At 39.3% G+C, this 21,489-nt stretch overlaps 1 protein-coding gene across 4 annotated transcripts in view; it reads right to left on the bottom strand.

Moving 5' to 3' along the window:
• Nucleotides 1-10,801: 10,801 nt before the first annotated feature.
• Nucleotides 10,802-21,489, bottom strand: part of cep350 (centrosomal protein 350) — a 65,679-nt gene continuing 54,991 nt past the window's right edge. For all 4 annotated transcript variants that reach the window (XM_088598962.1, XM_088598964.1, XM_088598965.1 and 1 more), the window contains 6 exons: nt 21,254-21,330; nt 18,486-20,548; nt 16,683-17,108; nt 15,959-16,105; nt 14,959-15,081; nt 10,802-14,392 (listed from right to left, as the gene is read on the bottom strand). In XM_088598962.1, the coding sequence (XP_088455088.1) occupies nt 14,228-14,392; nt 14,959-15,081; nt 15,959-16,105; nt 16,683-17,108; nt 18,486-20,548; nt 21,254-21,330 (3,001 nt within the window). In that variant the 3' untranslated portion in view covers nt 10,802-14,227. The remainder of the gene's footprint in view (nt 14,393-14,958; nt 15,082-15,958; nt 16,106-16,682; nt 17,109-18,485; nt 20,549-21,253; nt 21,331-21,489) is intronic.

Below are 21,489 nucleotides of genomic sequence, written 5' to 3' on the forward strand. Positions count from 1 at the left end.
ACTTTACTCTCCCACATCTGCTTGAAGGAGGGGCCCACGGTTTCATTCTCATATAGGCTACACATTGCAAGGTGCTCAGCAAACAGCGTACGAGGATTGGTTTAAACAGGCGAAATTAGTGTTTATAGCGAAGCGTGTATGTTTATGGTTGAAAAGAAAACCGTTTGTTTCGCTCTAAAACATTATATGGCCGCGCAGCACTTCGCAACAGACGGGGGGTTTTGAACTACAATAGTGTTAATCGAGTCGTTCCACCAGTGCTTATAATGACCTCGATGTCGTTTTATACGCATTATACTGTTCACTGACTCATACCCCAATACATTTGAACTGACAGGCAACCCTAACGAAAAATTAATGGAATGCACTCCATGAATGTGACCTGCGATTCACAAAGCATGCGAGGTTATTTTCAGTTTCTTTTGAATTAACCAATATTTGGACATCTTCAGCGATTTCTCAAACGAAGTTATCAACAAGTTGTCTAAATCTATTTCTAAGTGAAAACAGGAAAGTGAATGTTTATTTGCATATTCAGTAGCTGCATCCCTGTTACGGAAATGTGTTCCGCTGCAGTAGAACAGCAGTTATCACATGATTATTTCAACAGAGAAAATTACTACAGGAACCTTATAGAATTTCTTGTGGGAAAAGTACCACAGCTATATAATATTTCAGGAATAACTTCTCTAGTGGAAAGTCAAGTTAAAAGTTCACGTTTGTGCTTAAAAGTTCATAACTTTTAAATGTAGAAACCAGTGTATTGCAGCAACAATTTAAAAGAGAAAGGTTCCATTCTACTGGTAATTATTAGGTTATAGTATAGAATGCTAGTATTAGGTTATACTAGTGAGGAGTTCAAATCAGCTCATATACCAATAGATGGCAGCTCAAATAATTAGAAATCACTTTCTAATCTCTATTTAAATCAGCTAGAATTTTCATTAGGGTTAGTACCTTCTGTAGTAAATTACTACAGCTATTGAATAGGACCAGAGTATTCTAAGACATCTTGTGGTGAATTACCAAGTAAACACGATATGAAGGAATCAGCTGTTCCTAAACCAATGCTTAGCAATCACTGGTTACATACAGTATTGTATGACAAAAGTGTCATAATATATTTTGAACCTGTCCTACCTGAGCCACTCCAAGAAGTGTTCTGTATAATTCTGGAGACTTGGTGTACAAGCACATTAATTAGACGATCCAATTATTAGCAAATAACAAAAGTGACAGGATTTTATCATGGGATAAAAACCCAGGAATGCTACAACAGAAGAACAGTTCCATGTGACTGCTACAACAGTAAATGTCATGTGGAATCTTGGGACAGTTGACATTTTTTACAAAATACCACATCACATGATCACTAAATTAACTAAAGTAAGGTTGTAAAGGTTCTAAATACATACAAACATGATATTGTGTTGCATTACTTTGCAAAAGTAATGGGTGACTCCTTAACACAGAATAAAAATCTTCCAATTTTTTTCTACAGGCTGACATTGCAATTGATAGAAATTAATTCAAATTAACTTCACAGTCATATTCACAGTTTTTGCTGGAGGCATGATGCCTAAAACTCTAAATTTGCATAATTTTGATAAAAATCCAGTTTTCATAATTAGCCTGATTTTCATAAATGCCTTGAGGAATTATATATTCATGTGTGTCTTTCTAGTGGGTAGGAATTAGTAACTTGATCAAAAAAAATGCTGACCTATGTGTTTATATGGTATCTTTCAGTGGTTAAGGACAACAGTACTGTTTCCAGTGTATTGCTCTTTATAAACATGTAAATAAGTGGTCCATTTTAACACAACCCAAAAAACATTCTGTCAGAAATTTTTCTCCTAACACTAACTAGAAATTGGATCACCTATCCCAATTTATTACAGTAATTCTGCGTCATTTTGAACTTGCCCTATTAGCCCATGATATTGTGAATTTACACTTGGGAAATTTCTGTTTTGCAGGATTGAAACAACTGGCAAAAACATGGATAACAAGCCTCATTTCCCTCATAATGTTTATGGTCATACTGAAACCTCTTTATGGAGCTTCAAAACTTTTTTTTTTAATTACTGCACAAACAGCAACACAAAAGAATGCTGTACGTGACCCTAATCTTCTATAATAGACCACAGTTTTTGTTGGTACACAAAAACACACATTATACAGATCTGCTCTCCATGCTTTGCAATAACTGTGGGGTGTATGAATGCAAGAAAATTCACCACTTTCATGCATTCATGCATGCATTTCACAGGTACTCATTCACCAAGTGAAACCATGATTAAATAACAGGCTTCCACCATGCACTTCTCCAAACCAATAGCCCCTGGCTGTCTCAAGTCCCTTCCAAATGGAGACATGTCTGCACCATTATCACAGTAAAGCCTTTGTGTATGAAAGAGGAGTGGCACAACAAGAAATGACATTTTATGTGCCTAAGCACTTTTGAGTTGTGACTACTGTCATTACTTTATAAAATACCTTAGATTTTAAATACAGCTACTGAATACGGCACCTGTGCTCAATGTGTTCAACTTTTCCATGTGATAAAATGTAACTGAAAAGTTAACAAATTTAACTTTAAAGTATAAGTCTAGGGAGTCTTTTATCTGAAGGTGTTTTATGCAAACAGGCTGATGCTCTCATTAGCAAAGAAAGCTCTTCACACCAAATTAGTTTTGCTACTCAGACACAGCCCTTAACAGCAATATTGTTCAAATCTGGACCTGAAGGGCCACACAGTCTTTTGTTTTTCATTTATCGAGGGCTCCGTTAGCTCAGTAAAATATTGATTCACTTATCTGAATGAACTGAAACTGAAGAAACTTTAATGTTGATGCACCGTTTTCTGTTTTTGTGGTGACCAAACTTGATCCCAGAGAGTCAAAATCCAACAGGTTTTAAGGTTCACTATAATGGTACAATTTTGTCCTTAAAATCTTACAGTTCATTGAACAAGCAACAACAGTAATGTACGCACATAGCTTACAATATGGTGTCGTTACTTTCAGAAGGTTTTTAAAACATTAATACAGACAGTAGGCATTTAAAGAATATGTTTGGATTGAGAATTGGTTTGAGAAAACACAGAGTACATAAGGGCTATAGTGGGGTATATGCAGGGAGTACATATAGCCATATGATCCAATTGGGGTGATGTTATAAGCAGATTTCCACAGGGATCTGTGCTACTCTTTCTAATTAATATCAATGATATAGATTGTGCTTGTTAGATAATTGGTCAATTAGCTCGTTAGTAAACTAGCCATTTGCAGGCAATGCCAAAATGGGAGAATTAGCAAACACTGTAGAAGCATTAGTGAAAGTCTACAAGATTTAGATACAATTTAAAACTGGGTAAAAAGCCGTCAGCTGATGTTTGAATTAGAGAACTGCAGGCTTTTGCGTCCAGGTAGTCAAAACATAAGTTCTGAATGCAAAATGGAAAAATATTTTTGCTCTAGAATATGTCCAGAGACAAGCCATTAGATACATGCTTACATGCAGCTTAAATGAATGTTCTACCCTGACAGAATGAAAGAACTAAACCTTTTTAGTCTGAAACGGTGAAGACTGCAAGGGGACAAGATCTGGGTATTTAAAATCCTCAAAGACATTGACAAAGGCAAACCAGTGGATTTCTTCAGCATCAACGATGCAACAAGAGCCAGGTGTTACAAGTGGAAAGCACATGTTAAGCATAAACAAGACCAGGATGAAGAGCTGGGAGTATGGAACACACTATTCAGCCTTGTTGGAGCCCATACTCCAGCTTTATTTGAGAAAAGGCTGGATGAGATCGTCAGCCAAATATGCTAGATCAACTTCTTATTTGTAATTGTCACGGATGTCCAAAGGGACTAACCGTGGGGAGCAGGAGAGCGGAAAAAGACCCATATGCGTAGCGGCGAGACGGGAAAAAGACCCGGGCTCATTAGTGCAAAGAGTTCAGGAATGCCGTATAGAAACCTATGCCCTCAGGGAGCGGACGTGGGGCGCCCTGGTGCTAGGCGGGTCTCAGGACATCCGAACATCAATGCTGAGCGAGGACAGAGTGCAAGACCCGGAAATATATAGCCCAAGGGAAAGAGAGGGACAGGAAGGACAGCAGACCGGAAACTAGGGACAGGACAGAGAAGGAGCGCCCTCTGGCTGCAGAGGGCGTGACAGTAATCTCCCTTATGTTCTTATGAACCTTGAAGTAGGTGAAATAGGCCATTCCTGACCTAATCAAATCGACCCATACTTCCACTTTCTAACAGCTTAATCTAATACAGGGCCGCTGGGATGCCTGAGTCTATCCTGGCAAGCAAAGCGCAAGCAAAATACACCCTGGATGGAATAACAGTCCATTGCAGGGCACACACAGACACAACCACACACCAGGGCCAATTTTACAGGAGGAAATTAACCTACCAGTATGTCTTTGGAAGGTGGGAGGAAACTGGAGCACCAGGAGGAATCCCACTCAACCATTCCACACAGATAGCATCCCAGGAAGTGGGCCCAGGGCCTCAGCGCTGGGAGGCAGCAATGCTAATCTCTGCACCACTGTGCCCCCTCCTAGTGCAAATCTATTCAATTAATACACTGATCAATACTCATGTATTGATTCCAGGGCTACCTGTTAGTGCTAGACCATGTCTCCAGGTTTGGCCTCCCCTGGTGTCTAGAAATTCTGTGGAATAAAAAAAGGCAAGTATGTTGCTCAGTGTAAAGGATCATCTTACACTGACCCATAAGATGGACCCATAAGCCCATAAGAACTGAATCTCCGTAGTTTAAACACAGATGACTATGGGAGTAGGGGATTCAAGTGGATTTCAATTCATTGTATTTACAATGTTTGACAGACCTGACTTCCTGGTAAAGAGTAAATTACAAACTAGAGAACACAAGAGAAAATCATGAATGTTTAAGAGTGATAACAGGATACACATCAATGCACAAAGGGGTTCTGGACAAAGCTACAGTACCTAGCCATGTTAACCAGGCTTAAGGTAACAGACCAAATCGACGCCTCTCATTTGTAACTTTTCTTGGGCTCTTAACTTTACACATTTTAGAAGCCTAAAGCATGTAAAGTATAAAGAGACATGCTGCACTGTGGCTATGGAGGAGCTTAATTGCTAAAGAATTGCTCTTTGTGTTCACTAGAGTACACAACAGCTAGGATGTGGTTACCAGCAGAGTGGATCATGAACAGTATATAACAGTATCCAGATTACAGAGTGTTTGTCTAAGGAGAGTGTGACAGGTGATCATCATAATGTCACTTTCAAAGAACTAAAAACCAAACAACTTTTGTCAAAGGCCCCTTTAAAATATATGTTGTGTCTGCTGTTTGTAATACAATATTTATCTATAAATGCAGTTCATGGGTGGTGGCAGCTTAACCTTGCAGACAACTCTCAGGCCTCATGACTGGTGGGTTATGGTTTCAAGTCCCTGGTGCAGATATTACTGCAGTACTCTTAGGGAGGTTCTTTACCCTGATTGTTCCAGTCCTGTTGTATGAACTGAGGACCAGCATCTGCTGGAGGATATTCTCTGTGAGCAACTGATGTCCCGTCCAAGATGGAAGTCACATGCTCTGTTATCTACTTATTGCCATGGAAACCAGGATAAGTTCTGGGCTGTTGTGGTGTGAATGCAGAAGTACCTAAAAAACACAATCCTCATTACAGATAAAAAAGGACAATTTGAGAGGCAGTAAAAATGTTTTCTCTCCACGCAGATAATACTTTGATAAACATTTGCTATTTGGGAGCATTTCTCCATTTACAAATTTGGAGTTGTTTGTTTTGTGGAATAATCTGAACAGTAAATTTACCAGAGGGGGCGGTTTGTGTCTTCCCATACCATCAATTTTCTATTTGTCAAAAAACAGATCACGCATTCATCAGCGAATACAAAGTCTGTATTCTAAAAGATAGCCTTTTTAGAGGCTTCTGAGCACACTTCCTGAATAAGATATTGTTTTATCTCCTGTAACACATTCACAGATTTCCTTGCATTCACAGAGCTGTAAAAGTCTAACTATTTCACTGCAACTTTGGTCAAAAGCAGGGAAACAAATTTTGGGTAAAATTCAATAAAATCATTATTTCTGAAATTCATAAAACATCTGTCTTTGTGCAAACGTTTTGTCCATTTTTCCTTAATAAGAACACAGCAGTGTGGATGTACTGTAAACTGTAATGTAAATCTTGCAGGATATTAATCCCAGGGTGTCCCTGTAGGCAGATTACATTTCTGTTCGATGAACATGTGGAATTTGTACAGAAAAATGTATTCTGTGTTCTGGAAAAGCTTTATGGCCTTGGTCATTACGAACCTGTAGATTAATAGTTCTTCCTGTTTAAGAACCATACTTTCCATTTTTTTGTAACAATACAAACAATTGAAAGTGAAATCGCAGACATCTGTAAATGAGTGTTATAATCAGAATAAAAATTGTATGATAAAAATGAAGGTCTGCAGAATCTTTGTGAATGCAAAACCTGTTTTTGGCAGCTAATCTGAGTTTAATCAGATGGAATGAAATTACATCTGAGCATATTCCTAGAAGCTTCCCTATTATTTACTTTCTTGTTTCATGTACTGTTTCGTTTGATGTCTTTTTTGTTGTTCCAATGCTGTTCAACATTTTTTGTTCTTAAGTAAATATTGCATTTGAATACCACCTAATATAAAAAAGCTTCTAGAAAAGAACAGTAATTGATTGCCATTGCCTCAAAAGGGATTCATAGAAACAATTTAAAAAATTCAAACATCATCAAAAAGGTTTAAAAGTGTTTTGGTGTTGCACAAGCTTAGGATCTTTATTGTCTCCAATGAAAACCTCACTTTTATGAATCAATAATTTGCTTCCTCTGCATATTTTCTGGCAATCATTATGGATCATGAAGCTACTAACAACCACATAATAGGAGATACAATGCCTTCCTGTCATTAGTAACTCACTTTCTTACACTTGGTTGTTCTGTATGAGTTTACCTTATTTACTGCATGGTCTATTGGCTTGGAGATGCATTTTTAGCATCCAACTTTGTACAGAAAACATTACCTGTCAGTGGTAAATGATTTTCAATGTAGAAATCCAAAAGACCACGTCACTTTTACCACATTTACAATGGTAAACATTTCAACCAGGTAAAAAATAAGTTAGGAGTAAAAATCCTTCAGGGAGCATGGGAGCTTCCAGGCTGGGCTGTAAACCCCAGTTTAGAAATAGTCAGCTAGAAAGGGAAAGTCAGGGTTTTCATGGAAGACAAACATCAGCCACAAACACTCATGGCAGTTAACTGTGAACCATGGTGTTACTAATCAAAGTGTTGCTAATAAAAGACAGAAAAGACTGAGGGGAACCCTCCCCACACACACACAAAAGAACAGCTGGAGCCACCCTGCATCTAGAACAAAGATGAAAAGCAGATGCTATGTTATTCAAAGATGAAATGGAATCTGTGTTCAAAGATGCTAATCTATGGAAAATTTAATAAAAAGGGACAACGCCAAGTGACAGCTCATTGTGATATTTAGCCAATGAAGTCCAAATTCTGTGACTGTGCAGTTCACATCCTGAATGAGACATTTTTAGGAATAAAACATGGTAATGCAAGAATTCTGGGATAGCCCCTGGACATTTAAGTTGTGAAAGCAGCTGTGCTGACCAAGAATAAAAACATAGTGTCACGCATACGGCCGACATTAGAGGTTGTGCAAGCCGGCTTACCAGCTTACCCTGTGAATAGCAGGGAACTCAGCCAGCAGGCTGATGGGAGATTTCCCTTTAGCTCAAATTGCTGGGTCCCTGTTGAGTGACGCCGGGGGCCCGGGGTCGAGTCCCCAGCGGTGGGGGGCCGGCCTGAGGCGGCATTGGCCAGGGCGCATACCCACGTGAACCCGAGAGCACTACAATATGTTGAAATAAACCTTAAATCTGTGATCTCTTGTTCATGGTGTGAGCAAACACACTCACAGATATGACTTGCAAATCATTCTAATTTAAGGCTTATCCACCTGGACCACACAAATTGGTGTGAGACCAGCTATATTTAAAAATTATGGAAGGACTGTTGGCGATGACGATTGACAGCATTTCCGTATTCTGCAAAACATATCGGCTTTCTCTAGACCTCAGGATCATGGACATTCAAAGCGTGAGATCAATGGACACAGCTGCAAAATCTCTGTAATCACATGGACAGCAGAGATCTGAGAGTGCAAAGTATCAGAAAGTCATCCCTCTGAGAGGAACAAGGAGACTGGAAACTGCTAGAAACTTGGGACTCAACAAGCAGAGAGCTCTTATGTTTTATTTAAAGATAGACATTGGCTCTTATTGAATGATACCAGGACAGATAAAGCTTTGAGTTGGTGGGGAAATAAACAGCATGAATGAATTATGAAGTGCCATCCAGAAATTTCATACGTAAAAGTTCATGCAATTTAAGACATTAACATTCACTATTGAATTTTTGCCTGCCTTCTCTTGACTTTACAAACTGTTAGACGAGCTGAAGCACATACTCCACGTTAGAGGCACACAAAGGGTGCTTGTTAATCAGTTACTCACATGTATTGCTGGATAAATCTTTTGCATCACCTTCCTATTTTAGATGCTGTCAAGGGAGCTATATATGCGGAGATGAAACATACAGTACACGTATTAAAACCATATAACTCCCAAAATATGTCTTCCGTAAGCTGGCAGGATATGAAGATAAGTGCCCGGTCAATGGTTTAAGTTCATTTTATTATTTTGTCAGATCTTCCTGTGCAGCGGATTTCACAAGGGCAATGCCATCAAACAGCATTTATGATCTTCTCATCAAAGTGCAGGCATCTCGCACTTTATCTTCAGATGCATCCCCAATCTATCTGACCTGTAATAATGCAGGCTGTGCAATAACACTGTTTGAATGAGGGCGATTCAATGATTCTGTTTACCTCTTTAGACATAAAGACTAGCTCAAGTCCTTGATCAATGACCTAAATCAATGTGCTTTTAAAAACACGAAAGAAATCAAGAAAAATCTGTCGCTGTGCACATTACGTGACGGCCAAAAATTCCCCAAACTCAATGTGCGTTCTAGTTTTATTCTCAACGATTTACAGGACCATTGATTTGTGACTTCCTAGGCAAACTTGAGGAAAGGAGGTGATCACAACATTCATCCATCCTGGTTAGGGATAAGCAGCCCTTCCAAAGACTGTTTTGGAAGTATAGTGTGCATGGCATGACTACCAGTCCAACACAGAGTGAGCATGCAGCCAAATTAAAGCCATCAGTTAAGGTAGCTAGCATGTAATCGGGAGGTGGGAGGAAACCGCAGTACATAGAGAAAATGAATGTGATTGGACAACACGTCCAAGGCACTGAAGCAGATGGGCCTTGATTTTGAGGATTATAACTAGTAAATAATGAACATTTTCTATTTCACCAGCCAGGAGGTATGCACCCCGCTCTAGAGCAGAAGTGAGGCAACAGCACTACCTGCCACGGCTGAAGACAAGGAGCAACTTGATATAGAAAGGATTTATTTGTCTTTTGGACACAGTCTCGATGCTTTTAATTTTTAAGGTAGAAATCGATATTAAGGCACCTTTTGCACCTGGATACATTCTCCAGCTTTCCTCGTGTGAAGGAAACATTCGTGGTTTGGTTTGTGACACCCCCCAGTTAAGCCCTCATTAATAGTAAGCTCACTTTAACAAATGGCAGCACTGAAGAAATCCCCCAACCCAGTCCAAAGCATTCATCACCCTTTCATGTCCGTCAGCAGACAGGCATCTTGTATTATTCATGAGTGAAGGCCATTAGTACAGCTTCATCTGTCCTGTCCTAAAAATGGCATCCCGCGCTTGGTGTTGCTATAACTCAACAGTGGAGAGACAGCGCAGAGCACAGCCTCCCGACAGCTCCTCTTCATCCTGTCATCTTATCACCTGCATCTGCTCAAGGTGACACATTGAGATGCAGCCATTTTTCATTCTGGAATTCCGCACACATTTATGGCCTTTTTCTGGTTTTATCTTCCTTCAGACTTCCTGTACACAGATGAGCAAAGGGAACAGCAGTTCCTGTAAAGTCCATCGCACTTAATTTTACCTGACACTTAAAACACTTTGTCTTCTGTTGCTAGGGAATAGGACAGATAGAAAATGGGTTGTTCAAAGGAATCAAACGCAGATTGGCTCTTAGAACCACAGCTGATACCTATGTCCTGAACATAAATGTTCTGAATAAACGTGATCAGTGATATGTACATTGTTTTGGAGGCATAAGGCTACTTCAGGTCTGTACCTGTTCTTTGTTAGATCTATTAATGTGAAGAATATTAAATATCCTAAGATATAGCTATTTTCAGACAAGGGACCTTAAATATGCTATTTTTCACATGTTCAGTAAGTGAAAGCCCCCCGTTTATATTTAGTAGGGTTTTCGCACTGATCTAAAATCATTCATACGTGTAAAGTGTAAAGTTTGTTGTACAAGTACATACTGTAGACTAGAGGTAATTTCCCACTTGTTTTTCTGAAACAAATATGTATGAGACAAACACTAACACTGGCAAAAAAAACAACTTACAAAAAATACACTTATAAACAGATAAAGACTATTCAAATCATTAAAAAAAACCTGTAGTCAATTAGACAACCAAAAACGCTACAATAAATGTTAGAAGTTGCATAGTAAATTTCAGATAAATGCCTTTTGTAGATGGACAAGAAACACACCACATCTTCCTTGGAATAGTAAAATAATGAAAACGAATTCTTTTTAAATTTAGAAATCATTAAACCTTTATTTACAATTTTAAAGTTCAATTTAGTTAACAAATATATATATGTATAATATATACATATTCGTATACACATAAGGGAACCAGGTTATTTTACAACAATCTTACACAGGTTCATTAGTAACCGAGTCATATCAAACAGCAGATGAGAGCCTACATATTTACACCCTGTAGACAGATCATTAAGTCTTCATTTAATTTGTTTCACTCACAGTACATTATTGTCATTTAAATAGTCACAAACTTTGAATTGCAATTGCCCTACATTAAGAATTAAAAAAATGAGCTGATTAGCAAATCATTTGTGCCTAGCACCACATTCTTTTGTAAAACCAGTCTTTGACTGCAGTTTATCCTAGGATGCCCTGTCTTACTAGGTGCCTCTATTAGTCTCACACCATTTATGGCTTCAGTTTAACCCTTATGCATAAACACTAGCATCACTCTTCTTTGACCTAGCAGTTGTGGTCAGTATCAGATACTGACCACAGAACTTGCATAATAAGGTGTTGCAAACGGCACAGAATGAATTATTCACATCAGCTCTCAAAGGTATCACCCTGTTCGTGTTTACATAGGGACTGTACCATCAATACAAAACAGGATAGCTCCGCAAAACTGGGGTGACCCAGATGAGTCTTCAGCCACACTGCATTCACAAAACACCAATGAAGGGATGAGGGTGGGTCAAGATGCAGCTTTTAGTGACCATTTAAAAATACTTTAACCGTGGTGCAACGGAGCAGGTATAAATCACTCCCATGACATTTCAAAGAGGGAAGACGTACTTCCTCATGTCACACAGCATGAACACTGGGGACAGATTCAGAGACTGGTATCCAGGAACACCTTTGTATCAATAAACATATGGTTTTAAAACTCAGCTTCATTTACCATGGATGCTCTTGTTTTCGCTGATAGTGTGGATTACCAACACAGAACCTAAAACAATGCCAAGATGCCAAACAATGGAGATGGTTTTTGTCTCCCTTCACCGTTAAGGACACTTTAAAAAAATGCATTGACAAGCCACGGCTAGCAATCGGAGCAGTGATCAGTTATATTTTACTGGTTAGAATGTAATTAGATACTGAATCACTGATACAAACAGCCAGACAGTTGCTAAACTGCAATAAGAAATTCCTGTGGCAAGATGGAAATTGCTACACACAGCTGTCACAGTCATATACAACAATATAAACTGGACTGACATAAGACTATGATAGCCCTTGAACTATCATTGCACCATCATTGGCAACATTTCAAAGTAAACAGCTACATATTTTCTTTCCACTACATAACTGTGGATCTTATCAATAGCCAGATGGACTGTCCCAGATTAAGAGCTTTTGTAGTACAACCTAGCCACTGAAAGTATGTGTATTTCCATTTATCTAACTATTTCTTTAAAGATGGAGGACCTAGGAATTCGAAAGTACCGTACCATTGTTGAGAAATCAGCTCTGAGAACAAAAAAATGATAAAAGGCAGGAGGCAAAAGGTAAAAGATAAAAACAAAAGACTGGATGCAATCAGTGACCTGTCATTTTAACATCTTAGGATTGCTACTGTGCAGAGTACTGATAACAGAATGAACCACAGCATCTTGTAACCTGAGTTTACTCATGTTTCATTTTTAAGCATTACACCTCTGTTTCTTTGCAAGTAAACCCAAGCAGTAACCTTGCTGCATCGCCTTCGGCAAAGTATTCTGTTTGGTGGGAGTTAAATAAGGGTGAATTTAGAATAATCTGAATGGAAATGAAACATGATGCCTGGATGGTAAATGTTAATGTAGCCCATTAGAATAAAACTGAGGACCTCTACAAAAGCATCAACGCCTACATAACCTATGAGGCACTTAAAACAGAATCAAGTAACAGAAAAGGCAACTCTCGCTAATGAAAATCCAGCTTTGCAGTGCTTATCTTGGTTGGAAAGCCCTCATTTTATACATTGAAAAAAAAGATAATGTTTGTTGCACAAGCAAGACTGGTCTGCAGCACAGTGTCAAGTATCCAGGATGGGATTGGTACAGATCTGTATTTTCAGTCCAGTGCTTATTTAAAGATAGGTCACCAGAAACAAAATCACATTGCATCTTACTGCGTTTTAGAAATGTTGCTGGATTTTTGACTGTATTTTCGTGTTTTTTGGGTACAAAGGAATAATGTTTTGTCCTGAAATATAACCATTCCACCTTGTAGAATTGACCTTGATGTATAACTAGGTCATTCTTCTGTGCTTGAACTTTAAATTCAGTTCTGCATTAGTGTACTTACCATTTAAATCAAAATCTTCCTATTACTCGCATTTAAAAACTCTTTTATGATGCAAGTGAACATCTTGCTCATTTCTGGGTTTCAAAAAAAAATCCCCAAGGAATTTTAAAACATGTCAATTTATTTTAGCCTTGCACATTACTCTAAAAAGACTTATCTCCTAACATTGAATTATGTGTTCTACTTAATAAATTAGGAAAATGATTAAGGATACAACATTACAAAAAACTTCTCTTTTCTACTATAAATATTTATTAATATTTCTTATAGTTTTTTTCCCCCCGTGCAGAATCCACTGGCTCCTGTGCAAAACCTTAACTACCAGTGTCTGGGGCCTATCTTCGTTGTCCAGCTGAAGATCCAAATCTCAGATGCAACCGAAACAATCCACAGGTGCTTGACCATTTTTCGGCTTTACTCCCACAGACTGCATGTCTCATGAGTGCCTTGTACAAATCAGAGAGTCAAAAGACCATAGATGGGAAAGTGAGCTGATGGTAAGAGCTTTGCCCCCTCTCCTCCTTATCTGGGTCTGAAAACCACCTGACACTTTCTGAATGCCAACATTGCAAATTGCTACATTTTGTGACACGCTTAAGGCAGATGAAATCTTGTGGGTACAGCAGGAAAAATGAGACGCCAGATGGGTTTCCGAGATCTTTCATTAATGAGCAAAGTTCTGCATCAAGGATGCACATAAAGTGAGTCCACGTATTCAAGTGATGCAGACTGAACTGCCTTACCAGTAAATGGTGGAAAGCTGGCAAAAAGAAGAATTCACAAGCACAAATTTGCACAGATCCAAGGGGAAGAGAAGATATACAGAATTGTCTTTTTATAATAATCTTTAAGAACACGAATAAATATTGCTGAAGATAAATTCCATCATTTTTGATGATGTGAAGAGTAAAGTCTATGACCGGTCTGAGGTTCCACTGGTTGGCAAAGGTGGCATCATATGTCCAGGAAAAGGAACTAGATCTGAACAGGTGAGCTCAAAAAGGATGGCTAAAGGCATGAGGCTTTAATTGGCACATTGGGTTCAGGTAAGGAGGCGACAAAAGTTGAAAAGTGAAGGGTAACAGGCAACTTGGACCTGTAAGGTAGAAGAGGAGTTCATGATAGGACTTCCTCTGCCTTCCTGTCCTGTAACTGGTTCAGGACATCAATTGTGTCTTTAAGTAAGGCATCAAAGATCCCATCAGCAAGCTGCATCTTCACAAAGAGCTCATCTTCATCATAATTAACCCACTGTGATTCCTCCTCATGCAGCTCCTGGACCTGTTGGCAAACAGAAAAATACAGAATAAATATCATTTGAGAGCAAGACTCAATTCAGCTATATACAGACTTCAAGGTGCTGAAGAATTGCAAGAACTAACCATAGGGGACTAGCAACAAAACAACAGCATTTTTTTCATCATAGTGATGTACTATTTCTGTTGACTACTAATGAAGTTTGAAAATGCAACATTATTTCAAGTAGGTAGCTCCATCAGCATACGCAGACTCTAAGGAACAAGTAAAGATTTATTCCATGCTGAAAAAAGAAAAGAAAACGTTTATACGCCATAGAGCCTTCCTCTCGAGCTGAATTGTTGCGTTTCTTTTCTTCTCTTTTCAGCATGGAACACACAGATTATTTGGTTACTGCAGATATAATGAGATGTAGCTTTAGATTAATTTTGAACAAATGGCTCACTCAAAGCTCCTATAAATGCAGGTGATTTCCCCTCTTATAAAGGATTTGATTGCCATTGATGTTACAAGCATAAAGATGCCTGACTTTATTTCTAATTTCCTCTCACAAAAACAAGGAATGAACAGAATCTGGGCGCAATACTTACCAAGATGTGATCCACTCTGTCACGCTTTTTCCTTCCAAATTTTAGCATTTTCTGCCAGTCTGTTTTCTGATTCTGGTCTTTCTTTAGGCCAAACAACTTCAATACCTCTGCAGTAATAAAAGCCTAAGAGTGGAATAAAACAAATACAGTTAAGAACTGAGTCATCTTCAAATAATGCATACAGACTACAGCACAAAAAAAAAAACAATCACCACTCATGAAAAGAAGCTTAGCAAGGAAGAGGAAGGTACAATCCATTATTTTGTTGGTCCATGCTTTTTTCCCCCAACTACTGCTAAGATCACAAAAGTGAATTTGAATAAAAAATGTAGACATGGGTCACTTTTGAAGAGAAGCCTGTATATCAAATATCTTATGACTGCTGAAAGAGAAACATTCCAACATTGATGTCAGTAGCTATTTTATAAAAAAACTGGCTCCTTAATTTTTTTCTTGTAATTCAAATATTGCTGACATTTTCTGAAGTTCTATACAGTCCACAAGTGAGGTACGACTACTGCAAAAGTAATGAATGTAATAATCTGATATTAACAGATATGAAATGGATAAGTTTAAAATGTTTAAATAGGCAGCGTTCAATGAACGGCAGAGCGTGTCAATAGTTCTACTAGGCTGGGTTGTGTTTGTGAAGCAAGCAACTTGCACTGTTTACTTTTTGGTTTGTCCTGCACAGCCCAGCTTAATCAAGTTTTTGCCCACTGGCCTGATGTTAAACACACAATGAGGCTTAAAGTACACATTGATCCCTTGTTGATGACTATGTAAACATTAGAGTTCAACATTTTTCCAGGATGGTGTGGTTCAAAGGCTGCAAGGTTTTGCCATCCATGTGCCAAAGGAGATAAGGATTAACAATCGCATTGCTTAAAAAACTCAGGTCCATTATTTGTCTAGCATTGTGGCCGCAGCAAAGGGTTTAGAAAATCTTACATTAAGGTCTGAGCTAGGACAGTCAAGCAGAAAATAGAATTTGCCTCACCTTCACTTCCGAGATGTTATTAGGATTTTTCACTCTCCTGTAGTAAGAAGAGTTCAAGCGGCGAGGTTTCCTCCATTGGGGCTGGTTGGCGTTGGGGTCTTCAGCAAAGATCTCCTGGAAGATCTCCTTCGTCAAGTCGAACACAGACTGATACAAATAACGACAGAAACAATCAAGAGCACATCCACTATAATGTAGATAGGACTGGATAGACTTGCTCTGCATTATCATAAAAGGCTGTGTTGTAGATATAAACTGTATGCAATAAAGTACAGAGGACAAAATGTCTGTACCCTGCCTAGTACTCCACTTGCAGTTGCTTGTACGAAAAGCATACATGGGGTGAGATCTGTGGAAAAACTATTTTAAAATCTGTACATCATATAACACGTGGGCCAGAATTGAAAGAGCTCCCTCTTTAGATGGCACAAAAAGTTGATTTAAATGGTCCCTGATTTTTTTAAAAACCCATTATGTTAGCTAGCACTTTGCAACATTCCTACCAAATGTAGCACTTTAACTTTCCACTCCTGAGAGCACTGCAAATTAGTGGAACTCACCCCCCATATGGAAAATAAACGGGGAATCGTTGGGAAACTGTTAGAGAGGAGTCAGGGTGAATAAAGAAAGGAAAGGCAAACAAATCTGTTGAACCTTAAGAGTTTAATGAAGCTGGAGGAAGCCTAACATCACTCATATTTCAGGGGGGAAGGGTCAGACATACCTGTTTGTAGCTGTGCCTGCTGATGCTTTCGATGTCCTGTCCCTTGGTGTCGTTACCCAGATAGTGGGTGGGGGCAGAGACATTGTGGACGCTGTGCCCGAGCTCCTGGAACTTCCACAGCTCATCAGTCGCCATGTGCACCAGCCTCTCAACCTGTGGCGCGACGTGCGGCACCACCATGAGGGGCTCCTCCCGGGGCTTGGCCGGAGACGGGGGCTCTGGGCGTGAGGCGGCCGCGGCCTGCTCTGCGGGGCCGCCTTGCTGCTGCTGTTTCTGCTGCTCCTTGCGGGAGCTCAGGCCGAAGTCCTCGTCGAACCAGTCCTGCTCGTCTCCTCCCAGCACGTCCAGCAGCTCGCGGCTCAGCTCCAGCTCTGCCAGTCGTTTGGCCAACTCTTCCTGGCCACTGGCTCCAAACACCGGACTCTCCTGGCCGGCAACAGCACGGAAAACAAGTTTCAGGGATCGTCAACAAACAACTGTGATGCACTTATACTGATACAACTTATAAAGATAATTATTTTTAGCAATATGGGAAAAGAAAACATCTATCCATAAAGATATATTAGGAAATATTTGTTATTTTTTGCGTTGACTACAAACAAGTAATAAGTACTTACTTTAAGTGCTTAAAGCTAGCTATGATATCTGGTGCATTGACACATGCAAAATATGAGGTGATTCACTTTTCTTTGGAATTAAAACCCGTTTCTGAAGTCCATTTTAGCTAAACATTTTGGAACTAATACTACAAAAACCATTTTGCAGCTTACCAGATGTTCACCAAAAGAGAATATGTTCCCCAGAGAGTGGAAACCAGCTTTCATTTTGTAGTGAAGCTTATTTGAAGCATCCTCATTAAATTTAGATTTGACAAAATAAAGACCTACTGCTGGAGGATTTGCACATTCAACATTTACTATCTGGTCCAAAGTTAAACAATCTCCTGCTTTCTGCTACAAAGTGAAGGTATTGTGCTTTTCAAATTGAATTTGTGTAACTATTCTTTAAAGCGTGAAATGTTGTAATATTCTAAAAACATTGAATGATTACATTTTTTGAGTTTGATAGAACTGGGATTAACTATCTATTAATTATCTATAATCAACTTATACAGAAAGGGTATCTGCCAGCTGAGACAGCAACAACAGACTGCACTGAAAGCTTCACCTATTTTCTATGTCTATATTTACATAAACCTGTAGGGAAAAGAATCAATACTGAATAAACAAGTCTTTGGACTCTGTTAAAATGCTTTTCGTTTTAGACAGATATCAGTATTGACAAACACTTTCAGAATATGGATGATATAAAACTACCAAGCAGGTTTATCAGTTCCAATGTATAATCATTTACCGGATTGGTATTTAGTTTGTACAGGGAAAAATACACAGCTGTTTACAGTTGGCAGATTTTATCTAGGCTTCAACCTTTACCGGCAAGAATAGAAAAAAAAACATTATCTTCCTCTGGACTGAGTCTGAAGAACAGCACGAGCAACTATATTCATTTTAATTGAAATGACAGTAAAACCAGTCTCTTCACATTTAAGCCTGTATTTAAGCTCTATTTCTGATCTTAGCAAATATGCTCTGACAAATATCCTAACTTTCTATGTTCAAATTTGGTAAAGTAATAGATAAAATTGATGTATAGGGATTCTTAAAGCTCTTAAAGAGACTGCCGTGAAGAATATTAGGGATTGACCCAATCTATAAAGGAAGGAGAGAGAGATTTGCATCTTGCCCACGACAAGACACATACTGGTTTGCAGATACAATACATGTAGAATGGGCATCAACTCACCGGTCTAGCACAGAGCTCTGGGGAGGAAGCTCCATCCCCCTCCTCATCCAGAAATTCAGAGGCACTGTCTTTCAGCACCTCGGAAGGTGATGTTTGCTGTGGAGGATCTCTTGGGGAAGGTTCCTCTTCAAAGTCATCCAACACTTTTTGATTTGCCAAAGCAATCTTTTCATTTCGAGCTTTCTTAATTTGTTGTATCTGCTTAACAGCATCTCTCATAAAATTGTTGAGAACCCTATCGGCAAATGTGCTAGCTTGCTGCTCTCTTTTCTTGGGCGTCTCTTCTGCCTGAACCTCAGGGGTCACATCAGGCTCGAGGGGCTTCAGCTGAACCTCCAAATGGTCCTTCTCCCGAGCCAGAAGGTCAAGCAGAGGAGTAGATGACTTCTCCTGCTCCTGTTGGTTTGAAGCTTCCTTACTAAATCTGTTAACCTCTGAATTCAAGAGATTGCACTCCTCCACCGATGAAGTTTTCATGTCCAAATCAAATTTGTGTCTTCCATTCAGAATTAGATGCTTGTCTTCAGTTAATTCCTTATCAGATTCTAATTCAAGGTCATTCAGTTCAACACCCTTTTCAGCTGAATTCTGGAGAGCAGGGGGTTCTTCTGGATCATCAATGGTAGGTGTGCTGTCTCTCAAATTACCTTTAGGCTCAGTTTGTTCTTGCTTGTGGTCATGTCTGTTTTGCTCATTCTCTGCATCTTTCTTCCCATCTTTTCCTTTATAATCACCATCACACTGGTCATCAAGAAATGAATCTTCATCTTCTGTGGTGTCCACGTACATCTCATATGTATCTGGTAGCCGGGTAATTTTGTCAGGCGGGGCAAAGATGCCATGCCCTTCTTTGCACTTGAAGTAAACAACCCCATCATATGTTCCGTTGTTACTTCCCTCTGACTTGTCCAGCTCCACTCCAGCCCAAAAGCCATTGGCAAAGATGGTTTTCCCTTTGAAACGAAGCGTGCCGGGTTGTACACTGCTTACCAAAACCCTGTCCCCAAGGTTGAAATCAGACATCAGATCCAAGTCTGAGGTAGTTGGGGAATGAGGTCTTGAATTGGGTGATGATGGTATTGGGCTAAGGACCTCATTTTGTTCCCTGTTGCTACCCTCCTTGCCTTTTAAATCATCAGCCTGAGATGTCAGCTCCAGGAGTCTTCCTGAGTGGAAGCTGCCACTAGTGGAACTGGATTTTTCACTCAGCTCTTCGCTGACTTCTTCACTAATTGAAGCAGGAGACTTGCACTGAGACCTTTCCTCCCCTTCCTTTTCAATGGAGGCTGCCTTGGATTCAAGCGAATCTTTCAGTGATGAGGATTCTGACGAAGACTCAAAATCATCCCAGTAGCATTCTACAGGGGGGTATTCTTCATTTTCTTGTGGTATCATTTCTTTTTCTGGTGACAACGCATCAATGTCAGGAGAGTAGGAACTTTGTCTTACTGCAGAAAGCATCTCTGTTAAGGGGAGGTCAATACCTTCATGCTCCTCAGCAAGAATGATGGTAGGCTTTTCTGATTTTTTAGGTTCTGATGAGATGCTAGACTTATTGCCCTTATCTTCTTCACCACCATCTACAGCAGATTCCTGCTGTTCCATTTTCTCTCCAATGGAAGCATCCTTTTCAAGATCCATTCCTTTTGCTGTTGTTAGCTCATTATGATCATGTAGTTCCTCCTTCTGAGCAGACTGATCCTGGGATTTAGTAAGCAAACCCAGATGTTTTAAGTGCAAATCTTCAGACTGGGAGTGCAAACTTTCAGAATCCGACTCTTCATCGTTCAGCTGCTCCAGTTCTTCAACAATTTCAGATCTCTGGCTCGAAACAGCACTTTCATCTCCAGAAATCTCTTCCTGTGTGTTGGCTGCTTCATTGTGAATCTGAGCGTCTGTAGAAAGGTTTCTGAAAACAGGCTCAGGTGAAGTTAGGCTCTCAGGAACATTGACAGTTTCTGGACTAGCCTGGATGGGAGATACAGTAATAGTAGGTTCTTCATTGGGAGGCCTCTCCTTGTTTGTAGGTACAAGCTTCTCCTTGCTTGATAGGGTGTCATCATCTAAATTAGATTACAATAATTTCAATTACATGATATGAAGCATCCTAAAAGTACTATATTGTATAAGTAACATATGCCCAAGTCAATTTAGACACAGTATGAAGGTAGAACCATTTATTTCAAAATCATGCATAAACTTGGTGAAACATGACCAGAGTTAATAATGATTTCACCTTTTACAAGAAAGAAGCATACTAACACAATTGCATACTATTCCTGGTACACAATCTGTATCAAGGAGTCCTTAGAAGGATGTATATTATAGTTATAACATTCAGATGTCTGGTATGGTTTCTAAGACTGACTATGCTAGTGTAGTCTGATGCACTGATTCTCTCTGGTGACAGGTGTTATCTTAATACTGATTAGAGGAGAGGAGCATCCATTACCAAGAACATTGCAAGTGCCAGTCATGAGCTAACCGAGCAGCGCTACTAGGAAATCTTTGTCATAGTCAGCTAGTAACGGAGACCTGTGTTGAATTTCCAACATTAAATTACAGAGCTCAACCTACACTATGACTGACCGCTTTTACAGGTTGAGACACCCAGGATGCCCTACAACAACTGATCTTGTCCACACAAAATCAGATTAAGTATGGGTTGATCCATTGATCAAGCCATACATTACATAATTTGAAATATATATTTGTACCCGGCATTAAGGTTTTTTAGTACTATGTGCGAAATAAATACTAATACTTACCATGTTTTGCAGGAGAATCTGGCAAAGGAGACTTTTCCGATTCACTACCAATCTTCCAAGTCTTGTTTGTTTCACACCTAAAATATAGGGCTGGATTATAACCTTGTTGTTCCTTAACGCTTTTATGTGATTTTGTAACTTAATTCTGAAACTGAATAGAAGAGTCTAATCATTTCACCTGGACCTGTGAGATGGAAGCTGTTTTTCTTCCCCTTTAAGAACAGCCTGCAGCTCAA

Source organism: Lepisosteus platostomus, chromosome 11, assembly GCF_059453375.1.
Source record: "Lepisosteus platostomus isolate fLepPlt1 chromosome 11, fLepPlt1.hap1, whole genome shotgun sequence".
In the NCBI taxonomy this organism is placed as follows: Eukaryota; Metazoa; Chordata; class Actinopteri; order Semionotiformes; family Lepisosteidae; genus Lepisosteus; species Lepisosteus platostomus.